The sequence below is a fragment of the Trachurus japonicus genome, chromosome 3 (assembly GCF_045865225.1).
Source record: "Trachurus japonicus isolate A0001 chromosome 3, Traja_1.0".
Lineage (NCBI taxonomy): Eukaryota > Metazoa > Chordata > Actinopteri > Carangiformes > Carangidae > Trachurus > Trachurus japonicus.
Window position 1 is genome coordinate 26,745,822 of NC_140909.1, and position 12,273 is coordinate 26,758,094.

Genomic DNA, 12,273 nt, shown 5'->3' on the forward strand with positions numbered 1-12,273 from the left:
TTCCTACTTTTCTTCTTCTCCTTCTCCTTCTCTTTCTTCCTACTTTTCTTCTTCTCCTTCTTCTTTTCTTCTTCTTCTCCCTCTACTTCTTTTTCCTACTTTTCTTCTTTTTTCTTTTCCTTCTTCTTCCTCCTACTTTTCTTCTTTAACTTCCTACTCTCCCCCTCCTCCTCCTCCTTTCTCATTTCTCCTTCTTCCTCCTTCTCCTGCTACCTGACTGCTGCTCCTTGACTCAATGAACCTTCACATGGTCTCCCTGTATTGACTCTACATCACCCACCTGCTGAGGTGAACAAGAAGTGATAGCTGTGATTGGTCAGTTTGTGGTGAGTGTGACCTGATGATGAAGGACTCGTGGTCAGCGTCAGGTGTCGACCGTGGGTCTGGACTCAGACTGAGGCTGTGATTGGGTGTTGAGTATTACATCAGGTCGTACATGTTGTTTGATTTGAATCAGATCCATGATCTCCGCCTGCTGAAGGAACAAAAAGTTGTGTGAGTTGGAACAGCAGGTTGTGGAGCCAGTGATCTCCTCTCCGGTCGTCTTTTAATGATGTGTTTGTTTTTATGCTCAGTTGATCTTGACCCAGGACGTCCAGTTGTCTTCCTCCTCGTCCTCCTGTCACAGGTTGTCTGTGCGGTGTCTGATAGTGAAGAACAGACTCTTCATTCTGATGTCAGCTCATCGGTGTGTTGTTTTGGTGTCAGTTTGGGGGTGAGGGGCGTGTGACTGGGTCACCGTTGATACAGTGAGGTGATTGGGCTGAGTCTGTTGTGTCTGTTGTTGTCAGTGCCGTCACACTGTGACCCTGAGAACTCACTGTCTCTGTCCTGAGAACTCCCACTGACGGTGGGCGTCATCAGTGAAATCACAGACACATTCAGTACAGACTTGTAGTTCACTCAGTGGTTTGTTTACATCCTGTCTGGCCTACCACAGGCCCTGCCTCTTGTCTAAACAGCAGCTCTGAACACTGAGCTCACCTGCGATGCACCTGAACTCATCAACATACCTGAGGTCAGCTCTCACTGACGCTACGGCCACACTGCTACGTTACAGTTTTTTAACCCGTCCCCTCTGTCCACACACGACTTTCAGCCTCAAGATAGAGCATAGCTGAAACACTGGTGATTTAGTTTGAAAACTGTGTGCTGTGTTGTCATCTGGACGGTGAAAACTGAGACCCTTTAAAAGTGATGCCAATGTTGGCTTCTGATTGTCCTAAACTACCGGTGGTGGAAACAACTCAATAATGGATCGGAGTGTTACTGACCTTGTCATAGGGCTTGATCATAACTTTATTTTGTAGAATAATTCATATTTGTGTTTAAGGTCAATTTCTTTTAAAAATGGAAAATGGATTTCAGGTGTAAATGAAGAGTTAGTTCCCAAAAGAAGCACAGTCCCGCCAGCCATCTAGATCTGGTTTGGTTTTGGGGCCTCAGACCCCGAACACACCATTGTCTGCTGCAAAGTTTGTTCAAGGGCTGCCTCCACTAAAAGCAGCAGCCTGTCAGCTACTATATCTCAAACAGAGTCAGCAGCCGAGTGAGAGAGATGTGTCTTGCTTTGAGATGCACAAGAGACACTACTGTTCACAAACACACGCTATAAAGTAGCCAGCAGTGGCCAAGTAGTTTCTTATTGAATCAAGTACAGTGTTTCCCACAGGTTTGCAAGGAGACTGTGGCGGGGGGGCGGCCCCTTCCTTTGTGTGAACGACAACAACGGAGAAAGAGCGCTATGCAGAGATGAATGAACGGAATGATATTGCGTTGGTCGAGCCAAAAGCAGAAAAGTCTATTTGTGGCGAACGTAATTTATTTGTGGCGGGTCGCCACGAATAAATGAATGTATGGGAAACACTGACGTATGTCAAGAAAAGGCCTTGGTGGAAAATTATTACGACTTGAGTCATCCAGCTTGTTGTCTTATCGCTTAAGATATGGTGACAGTGGATACAGTGGAAAAGTAACAAGCAGTTACAGACAAAGTTACAGTTTGCTACTTCTACTATCTACTTCTTGTATACACTCAAGTGTATGTGATGGCTCAGGTGTGTGTCCGTGTATTTCAGGTGTTTGAGCCAGAATGACACTCGTTTCTGTGCTAAAATTAAACGTGGTGGTGTGGACGGAGGCTAAAGCACCAGAACAAGAGGTGTAGCTAAAGCAGTCTTTAATACATGTACAGTATAATGTAAGAACCACCAGACCTTGGATCCAGTCTTGGAGCAGCTGGTCTGTTGTGGTCAAGTGTAAAGACTCTGATCTTCAGTTCTCATTAAGATTCAAACCTGTTTGAAGTCTGAGACTGACCTTGACCTCACCTCTGCTCTGGTAAATACAGGTAAGTACAGTTCTTCACACAAGAGTAGGAGCAGTTTAAAGAGATTGTTCCTGAACCTCGGTGATCAGATGTTTCTGCAGCGGTTGTGGTGTTTGTTGCTCAGGACCAAAGACAGAAGTGAAGACAGACGATTGAGTCACAACCACAGATGGTAAAGGTGTAAACATGGAAACATATACACACAACTACAATAAACAACAACAATGAAATAGTAATCGTGAGTGAGTGGAGTGAGTCTGCACTATGAGGTCCTGGTCCTGGTCCTGGTCCTGGTCCTGGTCCTGGTCCTGGTCCTGGTCCTGGTCCTGGTCCTGGTCTTGACCCTCTGATGTGAGGAGGTTCAGTTGGTTCAGTCGGGAACTTGAAGGAACTGAGTGACTCACTTAAATATGTTGGTGTGTTTGAAGTCAGACTCCTCCTCCTCCTCCTCCTCCTCCTCCTCCTCTGAAGGGGAGAGAGAGGCCCCTCCCCCTCCTCCTTTTATCTGGTTTTGGAAGGTTTTGACCTCCCCCTCTCCTCCCTCCTCTTTGGTTGACTGGCTCCAGGACTGGAATCCAGCAGAGACACTGTCCCCAAAACCAGAGCCAGTCTGCTCCTGGTCAGTCCTCCTCCTCCTCCTCCTCCTCCTCCTCCTCCTCCTCCTCCTCCTCCTCCTCCTCCTCCCCCGCCTCCTGCCTCTGCAGCACAATAGAAACCATGTTGTTTTAATGAGGGTAGGGGTGAGTCCTCGTCTCCTCTCCCTCTCGTTCAGTAAAGTCACTGACGTTTCTTCTTCTCTTGTTGTGAAGTGGCTCCTGTGGCTTCATCACTTCTCGTTTGTCATGTGATGATGATGATGCTGGCGATGAAGATGAAACAACGTTTAGCTTAGCTCAGACCGGTGGCACAGGGAAACTGTGTAGCCTAGCTGAGCACAAAGACTGGAAGCGGAGGACAGTTGACTGACAGCTGAGTGAATGTGTGTCCCTGCCGGCCCCTCCCGTCCCGTCCCGTCCCGTGTGCGTCGGCTCAGTGCTCCGCTAACTGATGAGCTGCTGATGTGTCCTGATCACAGCAGCAGCTCCGTTCCCACACGCACAAAGAGCTGACCCACTGGCTTACTGTAGGGGTGTGTCTCCGTGTGTGTGTGTGTGTGTGTGTGTGTGTGTGTGTGTGTGTGTGTGTGTGTGTGTGTCTTGTTGTGACTTGGTGTGACTTGGCTGGTGATGTCACAGTTACCTGCAGCCTCGTCTGTAAACTCCTCAGTGTGTTACCACCACATGCCGCTGTGCATGATGGGAGATGGAGACGTTCTATTGTTGTGTTAACCTCACTGAGCTGTTTGTGATGTCACACTGAGTAGATTTAAACTCATTTCATATGTTTGTTTCTAACACTTTCCTGTGTGTTGAGCTCCCTCTGCTGGTCATGAACCCACCACACACACACACACACACACACACACACACACACACACACAAGACCTCTAGTGTGTTTCAGTGGTGAGGTAATGTTAGTTGTCTGTCCAGAGGGCAAAGACTCATTCGGTCCATCACCGTAGAAAAACAGGAGGCCTCCTCTTTTATTTATAGCGCACACACACACACACACACACACACACACATAAAAACTCCTCCCCCAACAACCTTCAACAAAAAAGAAGGTCGGCTCCTTTGTGCGCACACACACACACTTCAAAGCATTTTCTCTGGCATTTGTAGAGTGATGTCATTCCCACCCACACAGGACACACACACACACACACCTCTTGTTATCGCTTCGTCAGTGTTTCGGTGTGCTAAGACTATATGGCCCACTTGTTCACCTGTAGGTAGCAGCTGGATTGTTCACTTTCTGTTTGACTGTGAAATGAGATCACATGTACTGACAGAATAAAGTAGTTGGTCGTTTTCATGGCCTTGAAGGTTTTGTAATTCTTTAGCATCTAGACTTCACATGTAACCCTTTTTCAATATAATTACTGTTAGTGCATGTAAGAATCACTGACGGTGAATGTTGATGGTCTTCATGGTTTCAGTGGAAATCTGTAGTTCACAGAAGAGACTCTGTCTTTGAAGAAAGAACGTAAACAACAGAATTTGAATTTAATTAAACATCAATTATTTTGATGTTGAAGGGATACTTCACCCAAAATCGATTCACCAATTTCCTACTCACCGTCATGCCAAGGAAGGGTTTGGAGAACTTTTGGAGTCATCAAAGCGCTTTTGGAGTTCCAAGGGGGGAACTCAACTCTGTTGATGTTTGTGCGTGCATGCATTTGTCGTTGTAAACCATTGGATGTATGATGTAAACACGGAAGAACATCTCGCAGCAAATCTCGCGCAGCCACTGGAAGCTACTACTACAACAAGGCTAAAAACAGAGATCAAATTGATTTTTTCCGAACAACTTGTGTCGGCTTCAGGACACTTGGGTCAGTACAGACGAGCAGTATGGAGGTATTTGGATGTTTCATAAGTGTGTGTTTTAGAAGATTCAAAAGTGAGCTCTATCCACCGCCATTATATGAAAATACGTTGCCAGCCGGACCCCCCTGGAACTCCAAAAGCGTTTTGATTAAAGTTCTCCAAACCCTTCCTTGGCATGACGGTGAATAGACAATTGGTGAATTATTGATTTTTGTTGAAGTATCCCTTTAATCAAATGATTTTTTTTTTTCTTCAGAAGACTTTTTGTGTGATTTATTAGTTTTTAAAATCAATTGACTGACATGTAATGTGACCTGTGTCCTCTCTCCAGGCGTATGGCTGGGCGCTGGAGGGTATGCGTCACCTAGCTGGGATCACTATGGAGGAGTGCACGCTGCCGGACAAATGCCAGGCTGTGATTGGCAGCCTGGAGGACTACCAGCGGCAGCACCCGCCGATCGCAGACGCCCGATTCCAGGAGATGAAGGCGGCGGCGGGCGAGCTGCGGGGGGAGCGCGGCCTCTGCCAGTGGAGCTTCGCCTGGTCCAAGTGTCAGGAGACCAAGAAGATGTTTGACAGGAAGATGGAGGCGGCGCTCAGGACGCGAGACTCCGCCCACCGGCGCCGCTCTGACTCCACCCACAGCAGGAGCTCCGTCTCCTCCAGGAGATCACTGTCGGGGTTCTGGGGGGTCCGCGAGACCTCCACCTCATCCTTCCCCTGCACCCCAGAGAAGGACACAGACTGTAGCTCATCTCCTTGCACTCCCTCCTCACTGCCCCCCCTCACCTCCTCACCCATCGCCTCCCCCGCTGCTCCCTACACCGGCTCCCCTCACACCCCCCAGCACACCCCGCTCCTGCAGCGTCTGTTCCGCAGCGTCTCCTCGGAAGAGGCCTCGGACCAGGTCGATATCTGCTCCAGCCCCAGCCTCCCCCGCCTCGACTCCTCCACCTGCTCCTCCTCCTCCTCCTTCTCCCCCTGCAGGCGGCAGCAGCTCAGGAAGACCCAGAGCTTCGACTGCCCCCCCACCCCCGAGGCGCTGCGTTACGGACCTACGTGTCCTCGCACCCTCAGCGAGCCAGCGCGCAGGGGAAACACCGGCGTGTTTATCCGTGGCCTGGAGGTCAGCAGCACCGAGGCCGCAGACCGCACGCTCTGTCCCAGGACGGCTTCCCCTGGCTGGGTGGGGCAGGCGCTGCGCAGCCCCGGGACGCCCGGCACCCCGAGAACCAGCGGCAGCCCAGCAGGAGACGGCCGCCCCAGGGGAAGGTGGGTAATCAACATGGCTGAGTATCACCTGCTGCTTCACCTGGGCCCAGTTGTTCAGAAGGTTTAACCTGGTTCAGAATTATCCGGATTTTGAAATGCAGTTTTTTTCTATCCTGGATCACGTAATCCGTCTTTTATCCCAGTTGTTCAAAGAAAAGTTGGATTGGATCAGTCTGATCCAGACAAACTTTACACGATTACCAAATACAGATAATGAGTGCTCTAGATGGGACTGTGTATCACACTGAAGGCTACTGGGTGGGTGAAAAACAGGTAGAGCAGCAGCATGGGGTCACTCAAAGTGTGTCTGAAAATGGGGTGTATATGTATTGTTTTCTGTGCTCTTTGTTGTTTCTTCAATGCCTTTAAACAGCCAGACCCCATCTGTTTAAATTGATTTTTAAAAAAACAGCAAATATACAGTACATTAGTCAAATATATTGTGAATATTCTCTCATGTGTTTCAAATTCAAACTTCAAACTTTAAACTTTAAATTTCAAATTTCACAACACAAACTGAGGGTTTGATCCAGATTAAAACCAAGATTGGGTCACAGATCCAGACAGAGATCATCCGATCTCAGAAACCACTTTTAGTTTTGAACAACTCATTTTCAAGATTTGATCCAATCCATTATACAAAATCTGATCAGATTACCTTTGAACAATTTGGCCCCGGAGACAGACAGGCGATTCTCAGAGATGTTGTCATGGTAACATGACACTGTAAAGCCTTAGTTACCCAGAGTTCATTGTACAACAATCAAGTTTAAGAAATTAAGGAGGGAATTCAGTCTGTTTGTCCTGTGGGAGCGGCTACTGGTCGGGTTTGATGAGGCAGTTCTCTCCTGCAGCTGATCAATCTGATCGCCTCATTTAGAGATTTAATTGATTGACAGCAGATCTTCTTGATGTGAGGTGGTGTGGAAGTGGGAGGTGCTGAACTCACATGTGGTCACCTGCTGTGTGTGCAGCAAACTGCGTCACATCGTGGAGGAGATGGTGACCACAGAGCGGGAGTACGTTCGCTCTCTGAGCTACATCATCCACCACTACTTCCCCGAGATGGACCGGGTCGACCTGCCGCAGGACCTGAGGGGGAAACGCTCCGTGGTGTTCGGGAACCTGGAGAAGCTCCTCGACTTCCACAGCCAGTTCTTCCTCAGGGAGCTGGAGGCCTGCTGGAAACACCCACTCAGAGTGCCACACTGCTTCCTCAGACATGTAGGACATGCGCACACACACACACACACACACACACACACACACACACACACACGCACATACACACGCATACACTCACTCACACTGTGTCATGTGTTACATAGCTAACATCAGGATTAGGGTTATCAGCCGTTAACTTACCAGTGTTGAGGAAATGAGGTCAGCACGCTAACAGTTATCTGTTGGCCCCAGTGTGTTATAGCTGCTGAGATAACAACGTGTTTTAACCTCTGTTATAAAAACAAAAATGGCTGCCACCTGCAGCCAAATGTGCGTCCAGATGTGAGTAGTGACCTCACACTGAGTGACTGAAACAGATCAGCTGAGACATGAAGTCAGTGAAAGCCCAGTCATAGCTTTCCGCTTCTTTATAGAGAAACATGTTTCTGATCCAGATGTTGTGTGGTTGCTATAAAGAGTTTTTTATTGTGGGTGTTTACAACTTAAAACAACATACAGACAAATCACACACCGAGGGGGAAAAAAGGGGGGGGGGATTGCAAGAGTGTCATCCAGTGTTCATATGAAAGAAAAGAAGGACATACAAATCACTTCATAAGGCTGTTGTAGACAATGTCCCATTGGTCTTCCAGACTTTTGTCAAAGTCTTTTAGCAGGCACGCTGCCCGTTCCATATTCAGGAGATCTAAAGATTCTCCCAGCCACGACTCTCTCCAGTCCAGAGCCGGTCCACTGTGTTGACTGGTCTCTTACCAAGTAGGCAGGTTATTGGACAGATAGGAAACTTGACCTTGAAAAGTGATGACATATATGATATAGCGTCTAGCCAGAGAGATTTAACCACACAGATGTTGTGTGGTTGATCCAGATGTTGTGTAGCTGATCCAGATGTGGTGTGTGTCTCACAGAAGGAGCAGTTCGGTCTCTACGCTCTCTACAGTAAGAACAAACCTAAGTCTGATGCGCTGCTGTTGAACCATGGAAACTCCTTCTTCAGGGTGAGACCTTAAACCGTGACCTTTGACCCCCGAGTGGGAGCTGTGTCCCACACTGCTGATGTGTCTGACTCTGACCTTTGACCTCCAGAGGAAGCAGGTGGAGCTGGGAGACAAGATGGACCTGTCGTCCTACCTGCTGAAGCCCATTCAGAGGATGAGTAAATACGCTCTGCTGCTCACCGACCTCAGCAAGGAGGTGGGCATCGCCCAGGAGGCCGAGTTCACCACCCTGCAGGCCGCCACCGACATGGTCAAGTTCCAGCTTCGCCATGGCAACGACCTGCTGGCGATGGACGCCATCAGAGACTGTGATGTACGTTTGGTCCAGGTAGAATCCAGCCGTTTGTACGATCGATCGGTGTCAGTGTGACGGAGCGGACGCTTGTCTTTGCAGGTGAACCTGAAGGAGCAGGGTCAGCTGATCCGTCAGGACGAGTTCACGGTCTGGAGCGGCAGGAGGAAATGTCAGCGCCACATTTTCCTGTTTGAGGAGTTGGTTCTCTTCAGTAAACCCAAGAAGATGGAGGGAGGGCTGGACGTGTTCATCTACAAGCACTCCTTCAAGGTAATGACATCACAGGGCACACGTGACACCTGTAGCCTGTTGCATCAGCTCTGTGTACGTTCTACCTTAAAGGGAAAGTTCAACATTTTGGCAAATTGGCCCATTGGGCCCACACGGAGTTGTTTTCGAGGCAAATTCATGCAAAACCGCTGATGCGCATTCCCGTCGTGGGCAGTTTTTCAGCAAACAGTCTCTGTATTTACCTCAAAAACAACTCTGTATCGTAACGCTCAATTAATTAGCGTGGTGAATGTGCAGGTCACAACTTGTCCACGAGACGATTTGGAGTTTTTGGATTTAATTGTGTATTTGATGAGTTTGATGAGGGAAACCAAGAAATCCCATTAGCCTCCGTAGCTCTGAGCAGCTCGCGGCTCTGCTCCGCCGTTCTAAAAACAGCTTGCACCGACAATTAAAGGTAAAGAAGACTATAGGGATTATGGCACGTTCGGGCATGTTGTTCGGTCTGGAGCCCCCCGGTCTGTGGCGAGTAGGTCAGTGATCCGCTGAATCTCCGCTCGTGGGAAATGAAACCGTGTATGTAAATCAAAATCATCATACATCTCTAAAGGATCTGTCACGGAAAACACACGTCCGATGTAACACAGCTGGGAGAATTTGCTCCCTCTCCCCCTCTCTCCCCCTCTCCTCCTAATCATCCCTCCTCTCCAAACGATGCACCATGACAACCACTACGGGTGACTTAACGCCTGCTAAGAGCTAGGTGGAGGACTTAAGTTATAACTTATGACTACGTTGGAACTATCTCAGCTGGTGCAACACTTAAAATGTTAGTAGTGCGTAAACTCCATCCTAAGTTAGAACTTACGTTCAAACTAGGCTACGTTTGACCCCTGACCCCTGTCCTCTGTCCTGTTCGTCCCTCAGACGGCTGACGTGGGGCTGACAGAGTCCACAGGTGACAGCGGGCTGAAGTTTGAGATCTGGTTCAGGAGGAGGACGTCCAAGAACCAGACCTTCATCCTTCAGGCTCCCTCAGCGGACGCTAAACTCACCTGGACGTGCGACATCGCCAGGATCCTGTGGACGCAGGCCACCAGGAACAAAGGTAGAGAGGGGCGGGGGCTGTCGCTCTCAGGTCCTCTTCCTCTGTGATGTAATGGTCTAACGATGATGTCATGTCCGTTCAGAGATGCGCCTGAAAGAGATGGTGTCGATGGGCGTTGGCAACAAACCGTTTCTGGACATTCAGCCGAGCGACGCCGCCATCAGCGACCGGGCCGTCCATTACATCATGAAGAGCAGAGGTAACGCCAGCTGTCAATCAGTCAGTCAGAGGGGACGTGATGGCGTTTGACTCCTCAGTGCCTGTGTTATTGATATTATTCATCAGTGTGATGTGTTTCCAGGTGCCAGGACGAGGGCGTCCATCGCCGTCTCCGTCTTCGACCACTCCAACCCTTTCAAACGAGCAGCGGTGACCTCTGACTCCGGGACGTCAGGACCGTCTTCCTCCAGCCTGCTGGGGCCGCTCAACCTGCACATGTACAGGTACCACATGGTCCAGTCTGGTTCTTTTTTCAAAATTTATTGTAGTTCAAATTTACATACAATCTCGGTAAGAACGCTTTTTTTTTTTTTCCAGAAGGCATTCATTTTTGTAAAATTAAAATAAAAACAAATCTACAAGGCTTAATACAGAATAGAAAAATAGCTATATTTTAAATATGTATATACATATAGAAAATAAATAAAATATAAGGTTGGTCCAGTCCGGTCTGGTTCACAGTGAAACGCCATCGTATGACCTCATGACATCATTGTATGACCTTTAACCCCCCTCCCCTCCTCCTCCTCCCTCCTCAGCCAAACCCTCCCCCCCTCCTCTGCGGCCGAGGGCTCCTTCAGCGCCTCCTGCATCGAGGAGGATGAGCAGGAGCACGAGACGGGCAGCCAGCCCTCCATGAGTACGTACCCAGACGTCGTGTCTCAGCAGGTCTCACTCCTCTCACCTCACTAACCGTCTGTCCCTCCCTCGCTCCCTCAGCTACTGAGAGCTCCGGCTCGTCCTCGCGCTGCCTCTCCGGCTCCACCGGCTCCGACAGCGGCTGCGTCTCCGCCCACCTCCAGGAGCCACTGGCCGAGGAGCCCCGCCCCTGCAGCCAGCCCTCCTCCTCCTCCTCCTCCTCCTCTAACAAACAGCTGGTCAGCAGCCAGTACATGTCAGCGGTGAGTAGAGACGCAGAAGACGACGGAGACGTCGCAGCAGAGACCCATCAGGTGTTAACCCTGTGTCTCCGTCCTCAGACGTCTGCTCCTGTCATCGGCCCGGCAACCATTGTGTGAGGCAGCTCACGTGGAGGACGCCACTGTGAGTCAACACATCCACCTGTCCGTAACAGTTCTGTCTCGGTCCTCACCTGTCTGCAGATGAACTCCCAGCATGCTCTGCTTTTACGTCTGCAGATTCCCTCCAGCTGCTGTTTCATTCAGACAGTAAATAATGATCATCTGTATCAGTGGATTCACACAGAGGCAGAGCTGCAGCTGCCTCAGATAAACTTTATTTAAACAGTTCATAGACACAAACATGTTCTCTTCACAGTCATGTGATCCTCACAGCTGTGGTCACATGATCAGAATCTAACAGTCACATGTAAATTAATGAGTGATGTCACAGCACACGGAGTAAGATAACGTTCAAAACAGTTTATAGAATAAAAACATTTTCATCTGTTAATGTTCATATGTCACTACATTAAACTGTGTCTGTGTGTGTCTCTGCAGGTGTGTGTCCTTCCTGCTGCAGTTTGAACCTGGCGGTGGAGTCTGATCAGCTGACTGTGCCTGAGTTAAATCAGCTGTTGTTATTTATGTGTTTGTGCAGGTTCAGTAGTTTGTTGTGTAAATAACTGTTAGAGTTTCTATGTGTAGTTGAGCTCCTCACAGCTGCTCCAGGAACAGAGTCTGATCTGGCCCAGGATCAGCCAGAGTGTGTACATGTGTGTAAATAAACAGTGTTTGTCACTTTTCTTACTTAAAAAAATAAACAAGAGTTTGTTGAAACGACTCCATGACATCAGTCTGACATTGGTCGCTGTGGCAACAAACACGTTAAACTCACAGATCATCAGTGGTGTATGGCTGACCTGATCTGATCTGATCTGAGGTCAGCTGGTAGTTTTCCCTCGGCGTGGACAGAAGCTTCATCCTCTTCTGTAACACAGATCAAATGGCTCATCAGAGTTCAGCAGCTGAATACGATTATTATTATCGTTGCCTTGTTTGATAGTTTGATCTGATCCGTTCACAGGGTTGTGTCTCGGCCTCGTCATTTTACCCACAGCAAAACTGACAGTAAAGGCAAAGGTAAAGGATGTTCAAGTAGACAGGGTACAAAGGAAAGAACAAATTATGTACAAACATTCAGACAATTCCATTTCGTAAAAAAAAGGATATAAGAAGGAAAATAAAGATAAACAAATAAATGAAATGTATATATAAATATATATGACATTATTATTATTATTA

At 48.5% G+C, this 12,273-nt stretch overlaps 2 protein-coding genes across 6 annotated transcripts in view; one reads left to right on the forward strand and one right to left on the reverse strand.

The window, feature by feature from the left end:
* plekhg4 (pleckstrin homology and RhoGEF domain containing G4) overlaps positions 1–11,811 on the forward strand; it is a 49,422-nt gene extending 37,611 nt beyond the window's left edge. For 3 of the 5 annotated variants that reach the window (XM_085768113.1, XM_085768094.1, XM_085768089.1), the window contains exons 13-23: positions 5,093–6,033; positions 7,008–7,257; positions 8,127–8,216; positions 8,305–8,529; positions 8,611–8,781; positions 9,670–9,850; positions 9,933–10,049; positions 10,152–10,293; positions 10,609–10,709; positions 10,790–11,113; positions 11,530–11,669. In XM_085768113.1, the coding sequence (XP_085624239.1) occupies positions 5,093–6,033; positions 7,008–7,257; positions 8,127–8,216; positions 8,305–8,529; positions 8,611–8,781; positions 9,670–9,850; positions 9,933–10,049; positions 10,152–10,293; positions 10,609–10,709; positions 10,790–11,088 (2,517 nt within the window). In that variant the 3' untranslated portion in view covers positions 11,089–11,113; positions 11,530–11,669. Of the gene's footprint in view, positions 1–5,092; positions 6,034–7,007; positions 7,258–8,126; positions 8,217–8,304; positions 8,530–8,610; positions 8,782–9,669; positions 9,851–9,932; positions 10,050–10,151; positions 10,294–10,608; positions 10,710–10,789; positions 11,114–11,529 lie in introns of all 5 variants that reach the window. The other 2 variants (XM_085768102.1, XM_085768119.1) reach the window with 1 other exon arrangement.
* LOC146990054 (isocitrate dehydrogenase [NAD] subunit alpha, mitochondrial) overlaps positions 1–12,273 on the reverse strand; it is a 242,259-nt gene that overhangs the window by 209,975 nt on the left and 20,011 nt on the right. The window lies entirely within an intron of this gene.